The following is a 27,624-nucleotide window of genomic DNA, read 5'->3' as shown; positions in this document are numbered from 1 at the left end:
ACCAGAATATATGAGTCACAGCGGGTCAGGTGTAATACCATTCGACAACTGACACTTGACGCTAGTATCCAAGAGCGCCGATCCTGGGGGGGGGGGGGGCAAAGCTCATGTGGGGCCCCCTATTGTATTTATGAATATACAATATTTGGCATAATTTAAATGCAATTTGTCTTAAAATCCTCATATATATACCTTCTGCATCTGAATGGGCCCCCCCAAATTTACAGAGAAATCGGCGTCCTTGCTAGTATCTATATATTAAAATGCTAGGTTTATATGTTTGTGGTTAAGAAAAGTTTATATGTTTGTGGCCAATTCTTTGGAGAGTGTGTTTTCGGGAACCATAGGCTCTTGAAAGATGCCGTTTTTCACTGATCGGTTGCAAATTTTGTGTAGACTCTTCAGTTCTAATTGAATATTTTTTTTTTAAAAAAAGTGGCTGTTCTTTCTTTATTACATTTTTTAGGGGTACAATAGAAATGTTGATATTTTAAAAACTAAAACACCATATCCTTGGAGTTATACATTCCAACACCACATATTTGTATATAGGGGTTGTATAACTCTCCGGTGTTTGTTTCGTGACCAAATGATAATGAAAAACGAAGGATAACCATTTCTCCAGTCTAAAATGAATCTTTATTTTTTGGAGTGTTTTGCCCAATGAACACCGTATATCACTGACATTATAATTAATTGCGTGTGTAATGTATTTGCTTATTACATACTGTATGCAAGAAGAAAGAAAACACTGGTCATACATGAATTAGAAACTTCAACCGGAAGTAGGCTCAATCTTGAAAATAGTGCGAGATATTGAAAAACGTAATCGAAAAAATCTCTCCGTTATGGCACCCGGTGCCGAGTTCTATCAAGACGTCTTTCACTTGTGTGAGTAAAGGGACATTTGCAGGTGTTGTTAGGAATGACAAGGGGATTAATGCTCATGTGTGAATGATGTGTTGTGTTGAGTGCTCTGGTTGAGCTAGTATATATGCAAAAAATGTTGAAATTCTTTTAATCAGATGTAAGATATTGCGCCGTGACATGAGTAAACTTGCTGCACAAAGCTGTGCTTCATTTTATAATTTTATTTCCATAAAGACGTAAATACTGTACAGGCCCGTGAAGAAATTTTTGCTGTTTATAGGCATAATAACTTTTTATAAAAGCAACAACCAAAAGATTGTTCAGTCCCCTTCATTCTGGAAATTTTGATGTCCAAGCTGTTCTTCGCAGTGGGCGACCAATCACTGCAAAAGTGGATGAAATTTTGTCAGAAATCAAGCAAAACCGGCATTTAAAGAGTAATGACAATGACCTAAACATCCATCGCCGAACAATGTTACATCATTTGGAGAAAATTGGCTACAAAAAGAAGCTCGACGTTTAGGTGACATATGATCTGACTCAGAAACATTTATTCACTCAAATTTCTATCTGCGAATCTCTACCGAAACTTAACGAACTCAAGCCATTTCTGAAACAGTTGATCAGGAGTGATGAAAAGTGGATAACCTACAACAATGTGCAAAAGTTATCGTGGTCGAAGTCAGGAGAAGCTCTACAGTCTGTGGCAAAGCCCACACTGACGTCCAGGCAGCGGCGTATGTTGAACCCCTGAGTGTGTTTACCGCAGGTTATCTATATTATAAAATTGAAAGTGACTGTGACTCTTAATCTCCTGAAATACCCGACCGATCTCAATAAAATTTTCAACATGGATGAGGTTCGGGACTGGGAATTTTTTTTATAATTTTACTTTGACGGTAGAACTTAGGGGAGGGAGAGGTATATGTCAAAATAAATAACTCTTGAACCACCTAATCGATCTCGATCAAATTTTTAACATTGATGAGGTTCGGGCCTGGAATGGGTTTTATCATATCACTTTGACGGTGCAACGTAGGGGAGGGGGAGGGACATTTAAAAATGATCGAAATAACCGATATTAGTGTCTAATCTGTAATTTTTGGGGTTGCTGAAATAGCAGTGAAACTTACGATGCCGTTTAATCCAAATTCAGTCATGCAGTTTTGGGGACAAGAAAGGGGGAGATACATAAAAATGATCGAAAATATGGATATTAGTGTCGAATTCATAGTTTTTGGGGTCGCTGAGATGAACAGTGATACTTCCGATGCCGTTTAAATCCATACCACTAAAAACAGTATATTTCACGGGTATCAAACATGAGATAGGGAGTTGTGCATGTATTTATTTATTTAATTTTTTTAATTTTAACTCAGCGAAGTGGGTGATCGATGCTAGTATTGGATAAAATGTTTACAATGCAGCAGTATTTATCGATAACGTAGTATTATATTTTGATATTTTATAACGCATGCATAAGTATGTTTTCACAATAATCGTGTACCTATTATTAGTTGTAAATTAAACATTTTATTAATTTACAACGCCGAACTAACTATGGAGGTTCAGTCCCACGTTCACGAAAACTCTCTATTGACTTCTGTCCTTAGCGAGCTGGATCCAGTTTCTACTTTGTATTCCTGTTTCTGTAAGATCCATGTTAATATTGTCGTCCCATCTGCGCCTAGGTCTTCCTAATGGTCGTTTTCTTCAGTAGCTATGGGTAATCCACATGCAACACTTCTTACTTCTTAGAATGCCCTGATGGACTTTCTGTATGGTCAATTGAAAATTGATGGGAACAGCAGAGAATTGATACGGATATTATTATATCCGTTACTAAATAAAACTTTTTTTTCTTGGAATTTAACCTACTTTTTGAATATGTAGTTTTCGGGTCCGTTTGATTCATACTAGACAAATACTTAATGAATGAAACGCGTTTTTATGTTTTGTAGATTGGCGGAATTGAACTAGAAAAAATATACCAATTAGAGATTTTTTTTTAATAAATTGGACTCTAAAAGAAGATTATGTTCTTACAAATGTTTGTAGGATACTAATATTTAAGTGTGAAATAGAGGTCACAGTTAGCCGAACAAGATTCATATATGTTTGCTTTAATTTCACCTACACTATGTGATCAAAAGTATCCGGACACCCCAAAAAACATACGTTTTTCATATTAGGTGCATTGTGCTGCCACCTACTGCCAGATACTCACTATCAGCGACCTCAGTAGTCATTAGACATCGTAAGAAAGCAGAATGGGGCGCTCCGCGGAACTCTCGGACTTCGAACGTGGTCAGGTGATCGGGTGTCACTTGTGTTAGAAGGCTGTACGCGAGATTTCCACATCCCTAGGTCCACTGTGTCTGATGTGATAGTGAAGTGGAAACGTGAAGGGACACGTACAGCACAAAAGCATACCGGCCGACCTCGTCTGTTGACTGACAGAGACCGTCGACAATTAAAGAGGGTCGTAATATGTAATAGGCAGACATCTATCCAGACCACACAGGAATTCCAAACTGCATCAGGACCCACTCCAAGTACTATGACAGTTAGCCGTGAGGTGAGAAAACTTGGATTTCATGGTTGAGCGGCTGCTCATAAGCCACACATCACGTAGGTAAATGCCAAACGACGCCTTGCTTGGTGTAAGGCGCGTAAACATTGGATGATTGAACAGTGTAAAAACGTTGTGCGGAGTGACGAATCATGGTACACATTGTGGCGATCCGATGGCAGGGTGTGGGTATGGCGAATGCCCGGTGAACGTTATCTGTCAGCGTGTGTAGGCCAACAGTAAAAGTCGGAGGTGGTAGTGTTATGGTGTGGTCGTGTTTTTCTTGGAGGGGGCTTGCACCCCTTGTTGTTTTGCGTGGCACTCTCACAGCACGGGCCTACATTGATGTTTTATGCACCTTCTTGCTTCCCACTGTTGAAGAGCAATTCGGGGATGGCGATTGCATCTTTCAACACGATCGAGCACCTGTTCATACTGCACGGCTTGTGGCGGAGTGGTTACACGACCATAACATCCCTGTAATGGACTGGCCTGCACAGAATCCTGACTTGAATCCTATAGAACACCTTTGGGATGTTTTGGAACGCCGACTTCGTGCCAGGCCTCACCGACCTGCATCGATACCTCTTCTCAGTTCAGCACTCCATGAAGAATGGGCTGCCATTCCCCAAGAAACCTTCCAGCACCTGATTGAAAGTATGCCTGCGAGAGTGTAAGCTGTCATCAAGTCTAAGGGTGGGCCAACACCATATTGAATTCGAGCAGTACCGATGGAGGGCGCCACGAACTTGTAAGTCATTTTCAGTCAGGTGTCCGGATACTTTTGATCACATAGTATATGTATAAGAATTCCGGAAATTTTGCAGATGAACAGTTTTTTTTTTTTAAACAAGAGTATACAAGAGATGTTGATTGTTACTTTTTCCTAAATATTAACTAATGCAAAGACAAATCTTATAATATTATCTGTATTGTCTTCTTTTTAATTTTCTTTTTGGTCTCTGTAGCTGAAGGAGTTTGATCGAGAACTTGAACCATTCCAGAATAGACTGTTTGAGTTTGCTATTTCTTTCCCTCCAAGTTACCCTTTCGAAGAGGACGAGAAAGGAGCCCGGCATTATATGCAGACTCGATGTCCGTCGTGGTGTGATAGAGTTGTTCTTAGTCATACAGCAAAATCTCTAGTCAATAATGTAAGTGCAGTTATACTTTGTTACTTAGTGTGTATAAGATTAGCATTGTCTGATTTAAGTTAAAGTGACCCTAAAATAGAAACCTTAACTATGTTGTTCATTAGATCTCATATGTTTGTTACAACGTCCCTTTAAACACTCGAATCATTCAAGGAATCAGTGGTCACCATTATACGACAGTAGTGAATTCGAGAAATCACGCGTTCCATAAGTTTCTGCAAGTTCAGTGTATGACATTGGCAATTACCGCGTTTTAGCAGAAGCTAACGTTCTTGTTTTATTCCTGTGTATAGTAACCTTTAGGAAGCTCTAGGGGAAGAAATCATGACCTCTGAGATCTGGCGATGTCGAAAACTGACTAGTGTTGCATTTCGATACATCACACAATATAGAAGCATCTCTTATTATAACGCTTAGTGCTTTGAGTTTTGGCCTAATGTCAAATGTCCTCTGGTCATATTTTACATTTTTTTGTTCATTTATTTATTTACTTAATTATTAACGTTCCGGGATAAAACTTCGTCGTACATTTCCCTTCATCTTAACAACTAATTGAAAAGTATCGTTTAATATAATTTTCGTAAAAGTTGCATTTAGGTCAAAATATGGAAATAAAAAAAAAGTTTCCCCATTTCTTACCCATATATTTTATTACTGATTTTTCCAGTGTAGAAATAAAATAAGAATTTTAAGAATGATTTTTAAAAAAATCAAAAGATTGCGATCTTGGTCAATAATTAGTTTCTGGATCAGGAGCCACAAAATTTTTGAACGGCCCCTAAATCGAGTTTTTGCATTTTCTACGGAATAAGCACATCATACGAGTTAAGTGATAGTCTGGGTTTGGCTACAATATATGTAGTTCTCCAGATATATGGCGTACAAGAAAATATTTGATTGAAATTTATTGGATCTTTTGATCCAAAAAACAAATTTTTCTTTCTTTTTTCTTTTTTTTTTTTCCAATTAATTATCAGTGGTTACATTGAACAGATGGGTTAAAATTCTGAAAAGAAAAAACGACAAGAAATTCTAACATGGAAACAGTATTCTTTTTCATCTGATAATAACACTTTTGGTCTATGTGCATATTTGAAATGCATTTTATTTAAAAAGCAGAGAAAGATTGAAAATCAGTGACTACTTACAAGGAACATTCACCAAGTGCCTGGCTGATATTGATATAAAATTAAATACAGTGTAAAGTTCAGGTGTAGTTAATGCTTATTGTACCAATTTAGCTGCCCATAGGGGTAGGTGTACATATTTCTAAGGTTCGATCTAGCTAGGTACTGATATAATAATGAATGGAAGGAAGTTGAGCTCTAAATGTTAATTAAGTCCAGATTGATCGGTATTCATAACTTCAGCTGTTGAATAATTAGGGACGATCTTGTCAGTGAATTCGATATCAAATGCTGTCGCAGAGTTCTCTGTTTCTTCTTGCGATTGAACATGCTTGTAAGTATAAAATGCGTAACTTTTGCGACTAACAATCGTGTGAATTGCTTTGGAAATCCCAAACCAAGGTGGATCCAGCTTTGAAATCAGGCAATCCAAGCTCTCTAGCTTCTGTACATGTCCATTGCCTCATATCAGTATCATGCACAGCTATTAGGTTAGGTTAGCCGTAGTCTCTTAAAGATTACATATAGTCCAAAATGCTGCTTACTTTCACGCGATTTGTTTCATGTTCGTAATATCTCTGATAATTGCTGTCCTTGACCCTTCTAAAGTTATGCCTGATTATTTTCTATGACCCTATTTTGTTTTTAGCTTTATAGTACCACCAAGCGCTTTTCCTGAGGTCGCTAGTATCGTTTGTTTACAATGTAGCAGACGGTGTTTTTACAGTTACCAACGGCTTAAAAAGTTAGAAAGCTAAATGTGCTACAGAGGTTCAGTCTACATTTGGCCAATTTCGACTTACCTAAAAATTTAGAAGAATCCATGGCGCCAGGCCCGTAAGTGCTCGATGTGTTTCCCTTGGTTCCTAACAATAGCCCGACAGCGTAATTTCCACTGTAATAGGCTTCTCTGAAGAACTGGAAGGGGAATCTTGTCCCATTCCCTTTGCACAGCTTTCCGAAGTTCTTCCACAGTTGTCACACGCCGTTTCCCAAAGTCCACTTCAGCAATCCAAATCCACAATAGTCCATAGGACTTGCATCTGGAGATTTAACAGGTACCTCATTGAAAGGTATCACCTGTACACCACTTGTCTCCTCCACCTCCCTGTAGAATGCGCAGGACGATCGTGAGGTATGTGATGAGGCCTTGTCCATGTGAATGCGCACCAGATTGGCGTCATTTCCGTACATTGTTGGAATCTCATGCTCGTAGATCGGCCGCATGATCTGCTCCTGAAAATTCTTCGAATTTACTTTGCAGTTCTTCGCCACCCTACGAATCTTCAGTTTACCTCGATAACAGTAGCCAGTAACGAACATGAACCATTTTGGGAAGAATTCTTTTCAGACATGGACCCACCTCCTGAAGTTCTTGGCGCCTTTCTCTCGGTACATGATGGCTCTCGGTTTGCCGCAGTCGGAAAGGTAAATCCATGCTTCATCGAGCGTTACGACGTACATCCATCTTTGTTTTGCCAGATGCCGTTCGTACAGCTTCCGGGCGTTACACTATCGTTCCTTTTGGTGGGCATCCGTGAGAAGATGGCCGCGAGCTTTCATGACCCTTTCCAGCTTGAGTTGATGGTGTAACGTCCGGCTCACAGTCCCCAAAAACACGTCAAGACGATTAGCCATACACCTTTGTGTTGGCGGATTTTCTTGCATTGCCATTTTGTGAAGTTTCCTCTGCATGGTGGAGGTGGCCTTGGTGCAATCCCGCTTCCTAGGCAACTTCGTTGGTGATCCAAATGGTAGAGCTGAGCTTCGTTGCCCTTGTACCTTTTAATATTTTTTATACCACTTAAACTGATGTTGCAATCATTCTTCTTGCACTGTTTTCTAATGACAGAAACACTAAAGTGGGCGTCATAAAGAGCCGTAACATAGCTTTCCAAAACCGGTCTAGTTTGGGCGGTATTTTGGTCACAGAGCGGAAACCCACACACGTGGAAACACATTTAACACAACACTCACAACAATGGTCCTGTTTTGTGTGTTATTGTCGTCCGCGTGGAAAAACAACTCCGTTCCCAGGAAGCCACTGCACAACACTGCAGGACGTTACGAGCCAGGTCGGGTGAGTCCATTCTGCCCGGGAGGTGGAAGGAACGAAATCGGACAAACGTAGGCTGAACAACCCCTGTAGAGACAAAACTAGAAAGTAATCGAGGAGAGGCAGTATCGATAACAGATAATACATGTCTTTAGTGCTCGGTATCTTATCTTCCTCAAACGATCGGCATACGAACAACAGAAAGAATGATTATTTCAGAAATAATAAAAACTTCTGCTTTCTCCTAATATTAAACAAGACGGCATGACCATTTGAAAATAATTTATTATTATTATTATTATTATTATTATTATTATTATTATTATTATTATTATTTTAAGAGTTATGATGCATTTGTTCTGTTAGTGGCGTCGCAAGCGGTGGGCGATTATCCAGGGCCTCGTGCTTTCAGAGGCCTCAGAAAGATCAATGAGCCTAAATACAATTTGACACTGACTTTTATAAAAACCCATCACTTCAGTGATTAATAATGTAAACATAAACAGTTATGAATTCGGATTTGTTTATATTAAATATTACATAATGGTGGTTTGAAACAAACTTATCTACTCTTGTAATATTGGCCACTAACATAGGCGACAGGTGGTGAGCTTACTTTAATGCTGCAATAATGAAAGCAAACAAATCTTTCATTTGTTTAGCACTAATAACATCGTTGAGATTAATTGATTTCGAGAACTAATTATTATTATTATTATTATTATTATTATTATTATTATTATTATTATTATTATTATTATTATTATTATTATTATTATTATTAGCTGTTTAAAAACACACAGGCGTTACAAACTTTTCTTGCCCACAGATTTCTTGCTGAGGGCATCGTAAGAATTTACTTCGCCGCTAGCTGTATGTTGCCGTAATGAATTGTAATTAATTTCTTTTAAATAAGTAGCGTTCGAAAAATGTTTATGTCCAACACAAGCGTAATGTTATTCTGCAGTGTATCATTTTTGTAAACTACTCAGATTTTTCTATGATTTTCAACATTGAAGCAAGTGAGAATGCGGACTGATTTTGCTTTCCTTTCTGGTTCTTTGCCCGAAACAAAGGAGATATCTGCGGTAGATAAGACATGAAGCAGAGGTTAAAGGGAATGTTGAGGTAGTAAGGTGAATGCATGCATCCGCAGATTTCGGTGAACTAGAAACACCTGATAACTTCTTGTCATACTTTTCGTAATGTTAGAATGTCTTATCATGTCATATGAGTGGCGAAAAATCCAATTGTCAATCAATTACAGTCATCCGACTAAATTTATCAAATTCTCTCTAAACACAGCATTAAACAATATTGCACAACATTGTTAAGTGAGTAATGTAATGAATAATATTTCAAACTTTTTGTACATTTCACACGACATTCGATCAAACAAAAATGCGTGGATAGTATTTTACTTGGAACGCGGATTGTTGCAACATATTGTGCAGTTGGTAACCCTGCTGGCAAGGGATGTTTTGATGTTAGTTTCACTTGTGGCCACGATCCGCCCACTGCTCTGTCGACCTATACGTTCTTGACATAATTGAAAGGAACTTAATCTTTAGTTGGTGGTCATTGAAAGACTCATAATTTAGCTCGACATCAATAGTTTCCTCGGAAGGCATTTGCACCAATTCTTCATTCTTCAGGATTTCAGCGATAGTGGCGTCTGGGAGTTTCATGAACAAACTGAAAATAGTATTTGCAATCTCTCTCTCCCTCTCATATATTTCATGTGACGAAGAAAGCAATTCAATCTGGCGTAAAACCTCCAGCACCGTATTTGCGTGGATTTTCATTTTACTAGATAACAACACAGTACCTAATATCAAGGAATCACTAATTACAGGTCACAAAATATACCCACAAACGTAAAACAACAGTATGGAGTCAGATACAATAGCTTTCCATTATACTACTAAACATTATTCTGCTGCATGGATGGATTACCTTGAACTGCTTGTCAGTAGCAAGAGTCAGTATGAGCAGGTAAAATTTATCTTCCTGTTATCTAGTGAGTAATTTATGCCTGTGTACAAAAGATGAGATAAATACTCGATAAGGCACTTCGCGAATGCTCCTTGTTAAAAGATTTTAGAGATACAACGTGTTTAAATGTTAAGTATATTCATCATGTACTTTTATAAAGGTAACCAAGGAAGTTCTGTCGTTTTTATGGAGGTCTGTGTTCCATTGGTCCTCACTAGTGTTGTAAATAGAAAAAAAACGGTTCGTATTTTTTCAGAAATGTACGTTTTTTTAGAAAAAAAAACATTGCCTCGTTTTTTTTTCTAAATTTCGTTTTTTTTTTCAAATAGTCATTTGTAATGCATCTTACGTCTATTTAAGTATGAAATATTTTTATTTAGGTGTAATCACCGTAAAATGCAACATAAATTAAACGCTAGATACTGATACGCTACAAATATTTTACAATTTATATGAATACCATACCTATTAACAATTCGGGTTTCAGCAGTTTTCATCAATATCAACTAAGAAATAAAAGTAGAAATGAAATTTTGTTTTTTCGTGAATGCAGGCCTTTAATAAGTACGAAAATAATGTCACGAACAGTATAAAATTCCAATAACTTGTCTAAAGGTAAAAACTAATACTAATTTGCCTAGTAGTATTTTTCTAAATGCCATATGTAAATAATTTGTCGACTAGATATATATGATATGCAGAGCCGGCTCTACCATATATGCAGTGGCGTATTTACGATTTTGTTTCGAGAGGGGCTTTGCTAACTTTCGGGGGGGTTTGCCTGAAAATGTGAAAATTCTGCAAGATATTTCATATACTTTACTATAGTAAGATTTCGGGCGGGCTTAAGCCCGGAAGCCCCCCTATATACGCCACTGTATATATGCAACACGTGCATTTGCGTGGAACGGCAAGCTTGGATGGTCCGGCAAAATCTGTCATAAGTATATTATTTAAATTAAATATTTCTTGTTGGAAACAGACTTCATGATGATGGTAGTTACATTTACTAAGCTGACCTTCTATTTGAATACAACATTCATAAATTATGTTTAGGTTGCATTAGTTTAAGGCCACATGGACAATGCTAAAGCAAATGGTCGAATAAATCCGAGCACAAATTGCTTGATTGTTGTCAAATGCAAGAATTCAATTCTCGAATAGTAGGGAATATCTGTTCCATTTAGTAAGATATCACAGTTTTGATATGAAAGTAGTCTTGTTTTTGTCAGAAGCAAGTTCCTTATCATTGAAGATAGAAACAAGTTTTTTTTTAAAAAAAAAAAAATGTTAGAAGATGTAGAAGATAAATCAAGAAATAAAGATAAAAGAGCTAGTTGCACTGGAATTGCAAACTGATACATTAAGATTGAAGCTCGATAGTGAATTCTATAAAAAGGATTACCATCTTTCCTCTGCAGGTGTGTTTGCTTTATCTTTCACTATCATAATAGATTAACATTTAAAGAAAAAAAAACAGACACAACGGAATTGCATTTTTAGTAAGTATTTAAGCCTTTCTGAGTGCGACCTTTGTTGTTCATGCTGGAGAAGCATACTTAAAATCATGACTTCTAAGATTTGTTCTTTCTGGAGAAAGGGGGAGGCGGCAAATTATGCCATTGCACGAGGTGACAAATTGACTAGAACCTGAATATAGGATGACTCAATTTGAAGTAATGCAGGGTGTTTCAAAATGAATATTAGGGCTTTGAAACTTTGTAGTATCTATTACAATTAACTTACAATTATAAATATTATATCAAATGAAAGAGCAACTCAAACAGTTTTGTACGCACGCATGTGCATGCATTGTTTCTTCTGTCTGCCGTTAGAAAGAGCAAATAGCAAAGATGGAGACTAGAGAGCAGAAAGCTTTTTGTGTTTTAATAAAGACTGAACCTGTACAGTGCAACCGTCTGTGTGAAGAATATTAAGGAGACCATAGGCGCCGACTTGAAGAAAATATTGGGGGGTCCAAGCAATGAGTAAATATATCATCATCCTATTCAACCGTTTTCAATTAACTGCTTCATGAAGGCCCCCTCCCCCCAAATCTCGATCCGCTACTCCGCTGCAAAATTCACACTGCATTGATCTTCACTTGTCAGGTCAGTGTTGCCAGAGTGTTGGTTGAAGCTTCAGTGCTCTATTCAACACCAGTCTGAAAACCGCCTTTTCTATCGAATAAGAAGGCTGTAGGGTTGGCCACGAGCGACTTCGAGCGAGTTTTCTTTGAAACTCGACTCGACTCGAAACAGACATATTTAAGCTCGGCTCGAAAAATTTCTCCAACTCAACTTGAATTCAGGTCGAGTTTCGAGTCGAGTCGAGCCAGAACGAGCCAAATGGAGCTAAATTTTATGTACTTTCAAGTACTCTCTTCAACTCTCCTACATAGACAGTGTAATTATTATCAATAATACTACTGTTACTACAACTTCTTCTTCTTCTTCTTCTTCTTCTTCTTCTTCTTATTATTATTATTATTATTATTATTATTATTATTATTATTATTATTATTATTATTATTATTATTATTATTATAACAACACCGTGTATAAACATGAAAGATAGGTGATTTCTATCTGAATACTAAAAACTAATTGACTGCCGACTTCGGTAGTCGTGAAGTCTAGGAGGCATGGCCATCGTTCACGAGATTCTGGATTTGAGTTCCGGAGAAGCAAGGATTTGGCTAAGACCAAATATTGCTAAAAGTTATAGGGCGCTGACCAAACATGTTCAAAACTGCTCGGCTTGGGCTTAGGGTTGTCGGCCTGGGTGAGCCGATCTAAGCCGATGACCGAAACCGAGACGAACAGAGCTGATAGCTCAGTTGGGGCGAATCGATGGCTCACTCCAACCATGCCGGCTCGAGCATTTCGCTCCGTTGAACTGAGCCGAGCAAGTTTACATCACTACCCGGATTGAGCTTCTGTTTGGGCTAAAAAATTCGACCGTGCAGGTCTCAGCCTTGATGGTAAGAACTAAAGTACATACTTAAATTGGTGCTAACGACATTTGAGGCCTCGCTATAAAATCCTTTGTCGTCTCGTTATCGAGACGAAACGAGATACAAGCAGTGTCCCCTCTCGTGAACAATACTACAAGGATTCCACTTTATCGCTTACATTTCTCATGGCTTTCGCTTTCCAGTCTAATCATGCCATGATTTTAAAACGAGTTAAAACGAGCTGAACGAGCGAGCCATTTATCAAACTCGACTCAACTTGAAACTCGACCTAAAAAAAACAGCGACTCGGTTCGGAACTCGACTCAAGAAAATTACGTTTCACTCGACTCGGAACTCGATTCGAATTCGAGTCGAGTCGAGTTTTAGCTCGACTCGTACCCATTCCTAGAAGGCTATTCCTAACGTTGAATTAAAGAAATGACGAAGTTTACAACAGAAATTCTTGCTCCTCTTTGTTAATTCTTCCTCGGCCGGATTATATTGGAGGGCGAGGACCCCACCTCTAAATATTGGGGGGGCTAAAGTGTCCTGCCCCCCCCCAAGTCGGCGCCTATGAAGGAGATGCTACGTCTTTATTGTTTGCAGTTGCTACAGGTCTAAAGCCTACAGACTACGGTTTACGCGCCAATTTCGCAAGTGAAATATTCCTGCATAACAATGAAGATTTTCTGGATCGTGTCGTCTTCAGTGATAAATCGACTTTTCACCTAAGAGCTAATGTGAACACTCATAATGTTTGCATCTGACCGTCAGCAAATCCTCAGGAGATGGTACAATTGAAACGAAACTCCCCTAAATTGAATGTGTTTTGTGCCATATGGCGGAAAGTTTATGGGACTTTCTCGCTTATCGACTAGATGTGTGCCGTGTGATGAATGAATCTCACATTGAACACTTGTAGCAAAGACTGTGAGTGCTCTTTTACTTCATGCATTGCTTATAATAACTAACTAACTAACTAACTCTATGGCCTATGGAACCCGGAGGTTCAGTGCCGCGTTCACAAAAGCTCTCCACTGACTTCTATCCTTAGCTAACTGCATCCAGTTTCTACTTTGTATTCCTATCTCTGCGAGATCCATCTTAATATTATCCTCCCATCTGCGCCTAGGTCTTCCTAATGGTCGTTTTCCTATGGGTCTTCCAGTCAAGACTTTGAAAGCGTTTCTACTTTCTTCCATTCTAGCTACATGGCCTGCCCACCTAAGCCTCCTAGACTTGACGACCCTAACAATGTTGGGTAAACCGTATAAACTATGTAGTTCCTCGTTATGAAGTTTCCGCCATTCCCCATTCTCGTTCCTCTTGGGTCCGAATATTCTTCTCAGGCTCTTGTTCTCAAATACTTTCAGTCTATGTTCTTCCCTCAGAGTAAGTGACCATGTTTCGCAACCATATAGAACAACAGGCATGATTATCGTTTTATATATTTTAAGCTTCAAATTCTTCGACAGAATTCGCGACGACAAGAGATTTTGAACCGAATAGTAACACGAATTCCCTGCCTTTAGTCGACATTTAATTTCTTCGTGAATATGATTTTCGTCTGTTAATATTGATCCTAAATATTTGAAAGTATCCACTTTATCAAAAGTATTATTTAATATTTTAACGCCTCCACAATTTGCCGTATTACGGTCCCGACGCACTTCCATGTATTTAGTTTTCTCTGCATTTACTTCTAAACCCATGTCCCTGCAAGCATTTAATAAGATCTCTGCATTTATTTCTACTGTTCTCCTATCATCCCCTATTAAATTTACATCATCAGCATATGCCATCACCTGATGAATGCCGTTCAACTCTAGGCCCTGGTTGCTATCTTTGATTTTCCTTATAGCGTATTCCAGCACAAAGTTAAATAATAATGGCGACAACGCATCTCCTTGTTTCAGGCCATTTTCGACGTGAAAGCTCGTGGACAAAAATTTTCCTACCCGGACTTTACTTTGGGATTCACTTAAGCATATCTTAATTAATCCAATTATCTTTCTGAGTTAGGTGAGAAATGTAGGGTGTTTCAAAATAAATTTGGGGGGTTTTAAGTCTTCGTAGTACTTATTACATTTTACGTACAATTATAAGCATTGCTTATAATTGTACGTAAAATGTAATAAGTACTACGAAGACTTAAAACCCCCAAATTTATTTTGAAACACCCTACATTTCTCACCAACAGTGTTGGAACTAAGATGTAAAAAGGAGAAAAAATTTTCCTTATAAAGTTATTGTTTACAACGATATTATTATTAGTCGAGACTATAACTACAACAACAACACGAGTTAGTAGTCAAAAATATGTAATCAAATGTATACTCGGTGGCCCAGGTGGCCAAAGTGGAACACACAGGTGTGTCACTTGTTTAATCCGCTCCAGTGTGGACACTAATTAAGATATCGGGATATTATTCTTGCAAAATGTGGTTGGACTATAGTTTATCATATTAATTTCTTTTTCTTCTGGTGTCGAATTTCCTTCTCAAATTTCACCCCAGTCAAAAATTTGAGAATTTTCTAATTTCGAATTTCCTTTATTTTTTTCCCTGTAGCTTCCTTCGTTGTAGAAAGACATCCTTAAGACTTGCCAGGTAAATACCTCGGATGGATACCTAACTGTTGACATCAATTGGACGGGCCTGCGCGCAGTGTTGCCAATTAGGGAAATTAAAATTCTTCTATATTTGGGCAAAAAATTAAAAATTTTGTTTATAAATCCGTGCCTATACGTCCGAGTGCAAGTCAACTTACGCCAATCGAACATTTGTCCTTACTTAACAAACGAAAGTACAGATCGTTACAATGGGGTAATTAGGGGGCGCACGTAAAATTCGTATTTAGGTTGTAGCCCTTGATTTTTCTAATTTTCCCTTACTTTTCTGTTTACCGTAATATATTTTTGGTAATTAAAAGCTTTGTTCCCCAGATATCGCCATAATACTTGTAGGATATATTAGTGGTGTACCAATGTTTAATTTAACATAGTTTGCGTCTGTTTGGTAGCAGTATTGCCAGGTACAGAATATTTTAATTCCAGATTTTAGGGGGAAATTTTGGAAAAATTATATGTTTTGTCTCTATTATTTCCCTCTTGTTGGCTATATCGGAACAAACGTACCAGTATCTGGAAGTCTCGTCTTTGCTCTACATAACGCACTATAGAAAGTTTCAATAGGATACTTAGGGGAAATACAGTTGAGGTTTACAGTGGACCTTGTTCTCTAATTGGAAAGATAACTGTGATTTTTTTAAAGGTAGAATGAGATATTTTTTATTGACATGCTTACTTTATTAGATATCGTCACAATACTTGTAGGATATATTAGAGGAATACCAAAGCTTATTTTAAGATAGTTTGTGTGTGTCTGATAGTAGTGTTGCTAGCTACAAAAAATTTTAATTCCAGATTTTAGGGGCAAATTTTGGGAAAAATTCCCTTTTTATTTCTATTATTTCCTTCTTGTTGGCTACATTCAAACAAATGTACCAGTGTCTAACAGCCTTATCCTTGGTTTACACAGCGCATCATAAAAAGTTTTACTAGAATAATTAGGGGAAGTACAGTTGAGGTTTATAATAAACCATGTTCTGGAAATGGTAAGAAAATGGTGAATTTCTGAGGTAGAATGAGATTTTTTTTTTTTTTTTTTTTAAATTTCATGCTTACTTTGTTATTTATCGCCATGATACTTGTAGGATATATTCTTGGAGCACTACGGTTTATTTTCAGATAGTTTTCGTCTGTCTAATGGCAGCGTTTTCAGCCAAAACAATTAATTCTCGCTATTAGGTGAAAAATTCGGAAAATTTCCCTTTTCCCCTCTATTATTACCCTCTTACTGGCTATATTGAAACAAACGTACCACTACCTGAAAGCTTCCTCTTTGTCCTACAGAACGCACCATAAAAAGTTTCAATAGGATAATTAGGGAAGTTGTACCCAGGCATATTTGATTTTTGCTTCTGAGGCGTAAAAGGTGTCAAAATTTCATGTGTATGACAGAATTCTTTCTTTCCCTCTTTGAATGGAAGCCAGCGACTTCAGGATTTCACTGTACCTTGTCAACACACCAAAGATTTGTTTAGGTGACTTGAACCCATATAGCAGCAGTGGTGCTAGATACAAAAAATTTGAAATTCGGTTAGGGAATTTTTGTAAATTTTCACCCCTACATTTCCCTCAATAATTTCCCACCCGTTGGCAAGTATGCAATACAACTTACACCAAAGAATAGCTACATCCATTTTCTTAAAAACGAGGCCTTAACCATATCAATCGAATGAATAGTTTTTGAGCAATAAGTCACTAATTGGAAATGTAGGTAAACGCCAAAAATGACCTGGGGTCGAAAGGAATAATCACACAATTTTGCTCGTATAGGTTCAAAGAAACAAACGATTTGTAAGTTACGAGGGCTTCGACTCAAGTTCTGTTGATTATTTCAATAATCTGCAACATAAATCAATAAATAATAGTTGCCAGAAAAAAAAACAGACTTGAAAAAAACATGAAAAAGAACTTCACAGAAAAAAAAACTTTTCTTAACAACACTAGTCCTCACACCGTGAGTTGAATGCGAATGGAGATAAGGCGAAGGTCAGTTGTTAGTGTGGGTATATCCACATTACTACCTGGTTGTGTCAGTTCAGTTACACCGTGAACTTGCGTAAGGACAGAGTGAACATGGGACTTCCACAGAGCGTCATAAGGGCATGTATACTGTACAAATTCAAATTGGGGTCAAACGCCGCTGCAGCGGGGCGGAAGATATGCCAGGCCTTTGGTGAGGTTGTCGTGACTACGCGGACAGTGCAGCGGTGGTTTAACAAGTTAAAGGACGGCGACGAAACACTCGAAGACGCAGTACGTGCCGGAAGACTTAACACATGTACAAAATGAAGATCTTCAGGCAGCAATTGAGGCGAACACTGACCAGACGTGTGAGGAACTAGGACTACAATTCAGTGTGAATGGTTAAACCATTCGGCAGCACCTCCATCAACTTGGGAAGTACTACAAGTTGGGTCGGTGGGTCCCACATGATTTGACTCCGGGCCAGAAGGCAACGGGAGCAGAAATCTATGTTTCTTTGCTGTCTCGTCTGAGGAAGGAGCCATTTCTAGACAGGCTGTTCACATGTGATAAGAAGTAGGTCCTACATGAAACTCCACAGCGACGTCATCATTGGTTAGCATCCCATGATCCGGTTCCAAAACAGCCGAAACCAGCACAGCACCAGAAGAAGGTCCTCCTGTGTGTTTGGTGGACTGCTCGCGGCATCGTGCATCGCGAACTGCTACCAGCTAGTCAGAGCATCAATGCAACTGTGTACTGTCAACAGTTGAGCCATGTTCAAGAAAAACTCAAAACTCTGGAGCCATCACTCCTGAATCGCAAAAGATTCCTCCTGTTACAGGACAACGCTAATGGCTAGGATGACCCGGGACACCATTCTGCGCCTTGGATGGAAAACATTGCATCCACCATACTCCCCGTGCATTGCACCGTCCGATTGTCACCTATTCCATTCCTTGGACAATCACCGAGGTGCGAAATGCACTTGATACCTTCTTCGTTTCACGGCCCACCGAGTTCTACTGCGATGGAGTCCATGGCCTTCCAGAACGTTGGCAGAAGCTCGTCGATGCTGATGGGGACTCTTTTTGATCTTCCAGGTACGTCTTAGGTGACATATCGATGTTCAAAGGTGGTGGGTAAAATAGCGACAGAACTTTCTTGGTTACCTGTATAATTATTGTTAGCTATAACCAATGAAGGACGATTTTCTTTTTCTTTTCTCAATCGGGAAACTTGTTACAAGCTCTGTTATCAAATGTCCTCCATTTGCATTTTTATATAGTTTTCTAATTTCCTAATTTATTTCTGTTTTCAGATATCGGACGAAAATAGTGTGCAATATGGTGTACTAGGACGTGACACTTGTATGGGTGACCATAAGGTAATTATATATCCGAAATACGGTTTTATGTACGTAAGAAGTGTTAACGTATTTTGAATAATAGATACTCGGTAACTATTTGGCATAAGTTTCGTTCATACGAATTTATTGAAGAAACACACAATGATTATCCATAACGTTTACTGTTATGAAAATATAGGGTGGATAGAAAGGATTATGATTGGAAAAATGCTTCACTTGTTCACCACTATACTCAACAGTTTTTCTCAGGTACTATACATGTTCTCAGGAGCCTTGTAGCGATTATCCTCTTCCGGAAATCTCTGATTTTCATAGAATATACCTTATGGGTGGGTCAAATGGTTTCGTCACTTCCATTATTAATGAGAGTATAAGATTCCAAAGGCCACATTTTCTGTTTCAAATAATATAGTTGCTGGGCAAAGGAAACACAAGAACAGGCAGGTGTATGGTTTGCATTTATTTTCATGCAGTTACATTGCCTTACCTAGTTTATCTTGGACACATTCATTATTTAAACTTTTTTTTTTTTTTTTAATATTTAAGGGCGCCCAATATTTGTTCTTTAAAGCCATTCATATGCAGGGTTAGTCAAAATTATGTTAACACTGAATTGAAAAGAAAGAAAAAAAAAATGTATTCAAACTGTACATACATCTATACACACAAGAATGTACAACGAGATACTTTGTATCGGTTGATAATTACTTGTATCTTGGGCAGAAAGTGCTTCTACACAAGCACTATACCTGATATAGTGTTAACTAAAAATAACAAAAGAAGAATGTTTTAATATATGTAAGAAATATACATTATTATTGTATAGTTGGTTGCTATGTAGTTGTTTATGGATATATAATTAACATGTATGATTGCAAGACAGTTTGTGTGAATATACGTTAAAAGAGAATCAACGAATAAATTATCTAATACGTATCATGGACTTGTAATTTCAGTAGAAAAGGTGATAATACTAGTGAATATAATTACGGAAGATATTTTAAGGTGTAAACGATTATTGCCACTAAAAGATATACTTATATTATTAGCCGAACCAGGGTTGACGACTACCTTTGGTGAGTCGTTGTAAAATTTTTGGTTTACCTCACCCGGGATTATTGTAAATTCATATCCCGAAGTCTAAAGTAAGGGTGAATTTACCTCTGTAAGAAGGTTCATGAATACGAACTCAACTATTCTCAGAAGTGGCAGAGTAATCACAAGAAAAATTATGATCGGTGAGATAGTAGAGAATGAAACCGTTGACAGTGTTAATAACGAGCAAAATATAGCTCCCATTACACCCGAAGTGTTGACATTAGAAGACAAAATTTTAATGGCATTACAGCGACAGGAACAAAGCCGAAAAGACGATTTAGAAGCCATGAAGCAAAATTTGGCTCAGATGTCCAACGAATTAAAACAGACGATACAGCAGAAATCCGAAGAATCAAGTAGACAATATGAAGAATTGAGTAGAAGATTAGAGCACATAGATCGAAAGTCAGAAGAATTGAGTAGAGGATTGGAACAAATAGATCAAAAATCAGAAGAGACGAAACAATCTGTTATCCAGGCGGTGAGAGACATCACGTTACAGTTTGATGAAAAGCTAAAAAGATTATCTGAAGATTGCCAGGATAATTACAACCATGTAATCCAAGAAGTCAATTGTGTAAAAAAGGATTTGGAAGTAATAGAATCTTCTGTTCGTCAGCAAAAGATTCAGGTCTCAGATAATTCTAACCAAATACGTGCAAATACTCAATTGATTTCTACCTTACAAGAGGAAATTAGGACGTTACAGACTAAGGACAACGCATATCACAACAACATGCTTAATGATCGTTTGGAGTTCCCTTGTTCACAAGAGATGACCTCGCATTCACCCGCAGCAGATCAACGTGGACCTTACGTTATCTCTTCTTCAAGTAATCCATCCGATGAGGACATTATTTTGGAAAGAATTCATCCAAGGAATACAGATGGGCGGAAAAGAGATGGTGGAACCACGCATAACGCAGTAGGTAGAAATTGTCACTCAACACGAACACGAAACGGTGAAAGGAATGTAAAGTTAAGTGTAAAGATGAGCGAAATACGTGCTATGAGTAAGTTTAGTGGTAAATGCAATGAAAATGCTACTTCTTTCTTAGAAAAATTTCAGGATGAGTGCAGTATAATGTGTATAGATAAATCGCAATATATGAAACTAATCCCCCATTTATTACTCCCACCATGTTCTTTATGGTTTAAAGCAGTACGGGATCACGTCAATACATATGAGGAATTCAAAGCCGCGCTGATTGCAAATTACGAAAACGACTTTTTACTTGCAAACAGAGATGCCACGATTAGAAACCAACCTTTTAATCCTCGCTTGCACAAATCTGTTGTTGATTTTGTTGTAAATACGTATAACGAATTAAAAGTCGTAAATCCACTGCAATCGGAATCTAGAGTGATTGCATCTATTCGAAATCTACTACCGTTTAAATTACAACAAATCCTGTTTTCTACGCAATGCATGAGTTTTAATCACTTATTAATGCTTGTCCAATGTTATGAAACTCAATACCAGACACTGAATCATCAAGCGGGAGTAGGTAAAATTAAAAACAATTCAGATCACCTTGTACCTGTTCGGAATCTAAATATCCGTAATGCAGACAATACGGAACATAACCTAATTCGAGCAAATTTAAACAATCAGAACGATCAAAATAGGCAAAGATATGATGGGAATCCACCTAACTTAACCAATCGTGACAATAATTATGTCAGATCACTTAATCGAAGTAGACTCAAAAACAGTCGAAATACATGGCGAAATTCCAGAAATACAGTAAACTACATGGATAGACGTAATCGTAATTCAAGAGATGGCACTTCATATCAAAATCAAAACAATGACGCAATTCATGTACAAAATAATGCGGAACATAATCACGATTGTGCAGTACAATGTACTTTATTAGAATCTTATGCAAGTACGAATTTAAACTGACTACAGTTGATGTAGTAAGGGTTAAACCCATATCAGTTATAGATTCTTATGAACATTTATCTTCAAATTTATGTGTTAATGTCAATAATGAAAACAACCCTTATGACTTTTAGATACTTTATCACGTTTGTTTCAACAAATGATAATTTTCAAATGATTTTAATTCTTTCTTGTTAATGTGAAGAATTATAGTTCGATTCATAATTGATTAAAAGCAAAGGTTATCTATATTATATTGATTTGTGTTGAAACTTAATTGTCAAAGATTATGTTAAGTATAAGGTTCATTCTATTAAGCTAATTATCCGACGACTGCCTACATGCGCCACCTTATATGTTACTCGAATAAGATTCTTCTGTATTCTGACGCCTCATTGACACGATGTATACATTAAAAATATCATCTAAAGTAATTACTATATAATGCGCCCTAGAAAGATCAAATATTGTTAACATCACCGTTTTTAATAATGATTGAAACTGTTGATCATTGTAATGTGTTTTAAAATGAAATTATTTCTTACGTTTTTGACTTCGCACCCTTCGTTGATTATATTAGTAAGCGACGACGTTTTTATAATAAAAGATAAACATTAATGAAATAAAAGACTTATTATAAATGTATTTATATGAAGGAAACTTAATAAAGTTATATACGAGGGTCGATCAAAATGTAAAGGACACAATTAATAGAATACCATTATTATAAACGGACCAGTGGTTCTTAAATATAAAAGCCAAGCTCGCTTGTAACTTTTATATCTAGTCCCATCATCGGGCGACATTTTATACAACGAGATACTTTGTATCGGTTGATAATTACTTGTATCTTGGGCAGAAAGTGCTTCTACACAAGCACTATACCTGATATAGTGTTAACTAAAAATAACAAAAGAAGAATGTTTTAATATATGTAAGAAATATACATTATTATTGTATAGTTGGTTGCTATGTAGTTGTTTATGGATATATAATTAACATGTATGATTGCAAGACAGTTTGTGTGAATATACGTTAAAAGAGAATCAACGAATAAATTATCTAATACGTATCATGGACTTGTAATTTCAGTAGAAAAGGTGATAATACTAGTGAATATAATTACGGAAGATATTTTAAGGTGTAAACGATTATTGCCACTAAAAGATATACTTATATTATTAGCCGAACCAGGGTTGACGACTACCTTTGGTGAGTCGTTGTAAATGTCTCTGATATGATGTACTGCAAGTGAGTGTCTCCTGTAGGATATACCTACTGCAAGTGCTAAATACTTGCGAACTCACTCTGAAATCGCCTCAGCGTGTTCACCATTACCAACGACGAACAGTTTCATTTAAAGCACATACGCACATTTCACGGGGAATTGGTGATATCACATCCCGTATACGGTCCTTTAGGTCATTAATGTCGCAAACTTTCGTACTGTAAACACGCTCCTTTACTATGCTCCATAACCAGAAATCGCATGATGTTAAGTCATGGGATTGTGGAGGCCAATGCAATGGTCCATCACGACCAATCCATCGACTGGGAAACGTATCATTGAGATAGTCTTAACAGTTTGGGTGCAGTGCGATGAAACATCATCTTGTTGGAAATACCTTGCACGGCGGATTTCTAGTGGCAGTTCATCAAGGCTGTATTGCTTTAACATCCGTAAGTACACATCTGCGGTTACTGTGTGTATGTCAAAGAAGTACGGTCCAATGACTCCAGCGGCGGTCACAGCGTACTATACATTTACTTTGGGGGAGTCACCTTTATGTTCCCGAATGATACGTGGGTTTTTGGTTGCCCAGAAAATCGTGTTATGTTGGTTCACAAACCCACTGGTGTGTAAAGTGGCTTCATCGCTGAATGCCATTACATTCACATCATCTTGCTGGATATTGGTCATTTCAGCTAAAATCTGACAACATTACACCCTCTTACGATTCTGCGCCAATGTTGAAGCTTGAGTGCCTTGGATGTGGTACGGTCTCATTCCAAGGTCGAGTTTCAAGATGCGCCACACTATTTTTTGAGGTATTCCTGTTTCCAAACTGCATCGAACGCTTGATTTCAAAGGCTACGCAACATAGCTTGCTGTACAACAGCAATGTTTTGTTCACATCGTCCCGATCTTGGACGTTCTGCATTGCCTCTATAGCTGTCTGCTATCGACAAGGGCGCCGATTTCTTTGTAAGCTTGGGAGGGGGGGCTCATTCAGATGCAGAAGGTATACATGTAAGGATTTTAAGACAAATTGTATTCAAATTATGCCAAATATTGTATATTTATAAATACAATAGGGGGGTCCACATGAGCTTTGCCCCCCCCCCCCCAAGGATCGGCGCCCTTGGCTACCGATCCTTTAGCCACAAACGTATTGTAGATGCGGTACACTGTTAAACGGCTTGGTGAATCACGTGCAAATCGTTGCGTAAACTTTTCACGGACCAGAATAGGTGAACCGTACACTTCCATTAGGCTTACTACAAATCATCTTTGCTCCAGTGTTAATCGATCAGCCATTGTGTGTTAACTGAAACGAAAGAGATTGAAGATGTTTCAAAACAAAACAATACAATACACTGACATTTCAAAAATACATTTTACAAAACAATACATTTAAATAGAATACAGTATTTTTGCCTCCACATGGTATATCCATTCAGTGTTAACATAATTTTGACTAACCCTGTATATGCTGAAATATTTTTTCTTTTATTTGAAGTGAACTGAATTTTAATATATCAATGCAAACATATTAATGCACTAATTTATATAAAAGAACAAATATTGTTACCCTATGTGGTGTGTAAAGGGTTATTATTTTCCTATACATTTCGCAAACCACTGTTTGCTTAACCATGTAATACTTTGGATTGCTCCTTAAACTGCTGCTTCATTCGTTTCTCTTCTTTCCTTTCTTAATCTTCTTGTGGTAACTTTAGTACTTATGATGGGAATTCGATAAGATATTACAAGTTTTTCTGATTTTCTGCGGAACTGGAAAACTGTACACAGAACTTCTATCTTCTTTGTTGAAACAAACAGTATTTTCATATCCATTAATATTGAACTAGATGGATTCTTAGTGAAATGTGCTGAATCGAGTGCTGTGGAAATTTCGATGCAGTGACAGTAGGTAAGGTTGTATTGCTTGCTATAATTTTATAATGTAGTTCCATTGTTTGTATAAACTGACTTTATCCAGGTTTAATTTTGAGCCCTTCGTCGTGATGAGAAAATATTTGTATAGACTACATTATTTAAGAAACAGGGATTTATAAAATATATAGTTGAAAAGTACTAAGCCTTGAACACCACACAGGTAACAATATTTTGTTCTTTTACATTAAAATCCCTATTCATTTGAAAGAAAAAAAGTAATACAAAGGGCTAGAAAACAAATATAGCATAGGCATTCCAATACCTTTAAGCAAAAATTATAATTCTTTGTTTCACTGTTATGTGTATAGGTCAGTGCATATATGTACGTGTATTTATGTCAGTGCTTTGTAAGTTCCATATGTAGCACGTTTCTTTGTAATCCACCGGAAGTACTGGCGGAAATACGTCATTGTTTGGTTCATTCAGTGCAGTGTCCATGATGCTGACATCTGGTGACTGTGGTGATCAATTCAAAGACGCACATCTCGCAATCTAGACCCTTAGCGTGGGGAATCTTGTCATTCAAAACTTCAAGAGATTACGTTATTAATTTCAAACTTACGGTATTGATGAAGTGTTGGCTCTGCCTAATAAAAATAAAGGAGACGTTTTTATATCTTGCATATCTTGTTCGCAGTTAAGTTACTGTGACAAAGACACAAAATCTGCCTCGCTCTTTTCTTTATCCTGTTACATATTCCTTCAAAAAGGTCGTTTAAACGTCAAATTTTGCATATTGCTGTCAGCATTGTCAAGATATAGGTAAGTAAAAATACTTTTGTGGGAATAGAATTAATGAGAGTGTAATTACTGCGTACACAAATACAATATCTTGAAGTTTCCCTGAGCCCGGGAATATAGGATAAACTTACCAGAATATAAAAGTTTATTATTCCGTAACATTCCTTTATTTACCGGTATTTAATTTTATGCTCTTCTGAAGACACATAAATAGACATGACGAAAAGGAACATACACACTAAACTGAAAGAATTCGTATTCGTTTGTTCGAATTCAACGCTCCAACATCAGGTCTTTCAAAATACCTAAAAGATACAGAATACAACATTGATAAAGTGTGAAGCGATCAAAAAATTTCATCGTTCTTACAAATACAATCATACGAAATCATTTTAATTCGAACGAAAAAACTTAAACTCTGACATGGGCACTTGCTTGTATAGTTAAAACAAGCGTTAGTGAAGCTTCTACCATTTGACTTGATTGGCATTTGTGTGTCTGTCCGTGCGTCTTTTCCACTATAACTCTCGTAAAACTTAACCAATTTGAACGAAACTTCGTATATGCCGTATTTCAAAAAGCAGAAATAACCCTATTGTTTGGGATTACAGTTGCAACCATTAAGCATGAGGGAATAAAGGGGGGGGGGGGATCCAACCCAAATTACAAGTTTGCACATGTATATGCAAGACAATGTTGCAATTTAAACCAGATAGAAATTATTCGATTTTGGCAAAACTTTGTGTATATTTTCTTTATGGCATTGTGAATATCCTACACCATTGGGTTGAAATATGGCAAGAATGAAAGAATGAATTAAACCTCCTCTCTCCGCCTCTGAATTACAAAAATATGTTCCATGATAATTTTCGTAGGGGGAAAAAAAACTTTTTTGACATAATATGTCGTAAATTTTCTTTGAGCCTTCCCAGTCATCCCCTGTGCATGAAGTTAAAATCAGTAGACAATAAAGTAGTGGACTTACCCTCCTGTTCCCCTCCTGTGCCTCCTAGATTTCTTTTAGTTTCACGATAGATCTTCTAAAATTAATTTGGTTTTGATACAATGTAGTGCAGATTTTCTTCGACTCTTTTCCGTAATTCCCAGTGCTTGGGATTAAAATCAGTCAAAAATGAACGATAAATTCAGACCCTTTATGTATTATAGATTCCTCTCTCCCACGCACAACATGTTCCACAGTAATTTCTGTTACAAGTGTTCGATTTTTGTGTAATATGTGATACATTTTCTTCAAGGCTTTATAATCATTCACTTTGCATGCAGCTGAAATCAGTAAACAACAAGGTAGTGGTATTATCCTCCCCTTAAAAAAATCACGATAAAACTCATTCGATTTTGATGCCGTATTATGTATGTGTATTTTCTTTGCCTCTTTTCCGCAATCATCAGTGCTTGAATTAAAATCAGCCAAGAATGAACCTTCTCTCTTTGATTAAAAAATGTGATCCAATATATATCTTTCGTTAAAAACAAGAAAAAGAAAAAAAAATTCATGGAACATGACGTGTATTTTCTGAGGCTTTACCGTCATTCCTAGTAGTTGGGTTTAAAATCAATCAAGAACGAGAGAGTAAACCTTTCACCCCTCCCAAGGTAAAGAAAATATGTTCTAAAATAACTTTTGTAAATATTATTCTATTTCGACGCAATATGACACGTGTGTCTATTGACGTTTTCAGATAATGCCCACACATGCAGTTGAAATCAATCAAATATGAGGACTCATTTAACAACTTCTCCCCCTCCGAAGATTTCAATTTAAAAAAAAGAAAAAAATATAACTTTCGTAAAAAATAAAACTTCGTCGAATGTGGTCTAATATTTTCTGAGAATTTCTAATCGTCACAATTGCTTGCAACTGAAATGGACCAATACTGAGGAAGCGCGGTCTCCCCAATTTTATATAAGTATTTTCCTAAATATTTATTAAAACACTCAGATTTTTATAAGACAGTGTATATATGTTATCGGAGAATAGAGTCTTGCTCCTATAGTTTTGGGTATC

The 27,624-nt window shown here is 37.2% G+C and overlaps 1 protein-coding gene across 2 annotated transcripts in view; it reads left to right on the top strand.

Moving 5' to 3' along the window:
• Window positions 1-27,624, top strand: part of 5PtaseI (inositol polyphosphate-5-phosphatase A) — a 98,494-nt gene that overhangs the window by 35,329 nt on the left and 35,541 nt on the right. For both annotated transcript variants that reach the window (XM_081734646.1, XM_081734645.1), the window contains exons 12-13: window positions 4,411-4,596; window positions 18,643-18,708. In XM_081734646.1, the coding sequence (XP_081590772.1) occupies window positions 4,411-4,596; window positions 18,643-18,708 (252 nt within the window). The remainder of the gene's footprint in view (window positions 1-4,410; window positions 4,597-18,642; window positions 18,709-27,624) is intronic.

This window comes from Thermobia domestica, chromosome 12 (assembly GCF_964235325.1).
Source record: "Thermobia domestica chromosome 12, izTheDome1.hap1.1, whole genome shotgun sequence".
NCBI lineage: Eukaryota > Metazoa > Arthropoda > Insecta > Zygentoma > Lepismatidae > Thermobia > Thermobia domestica.
The sequence above is the reverse complement of the archived record's forward strand: the minus strand, read 5'-3'. Positions and strand labels throughout refer to the sequence as shown.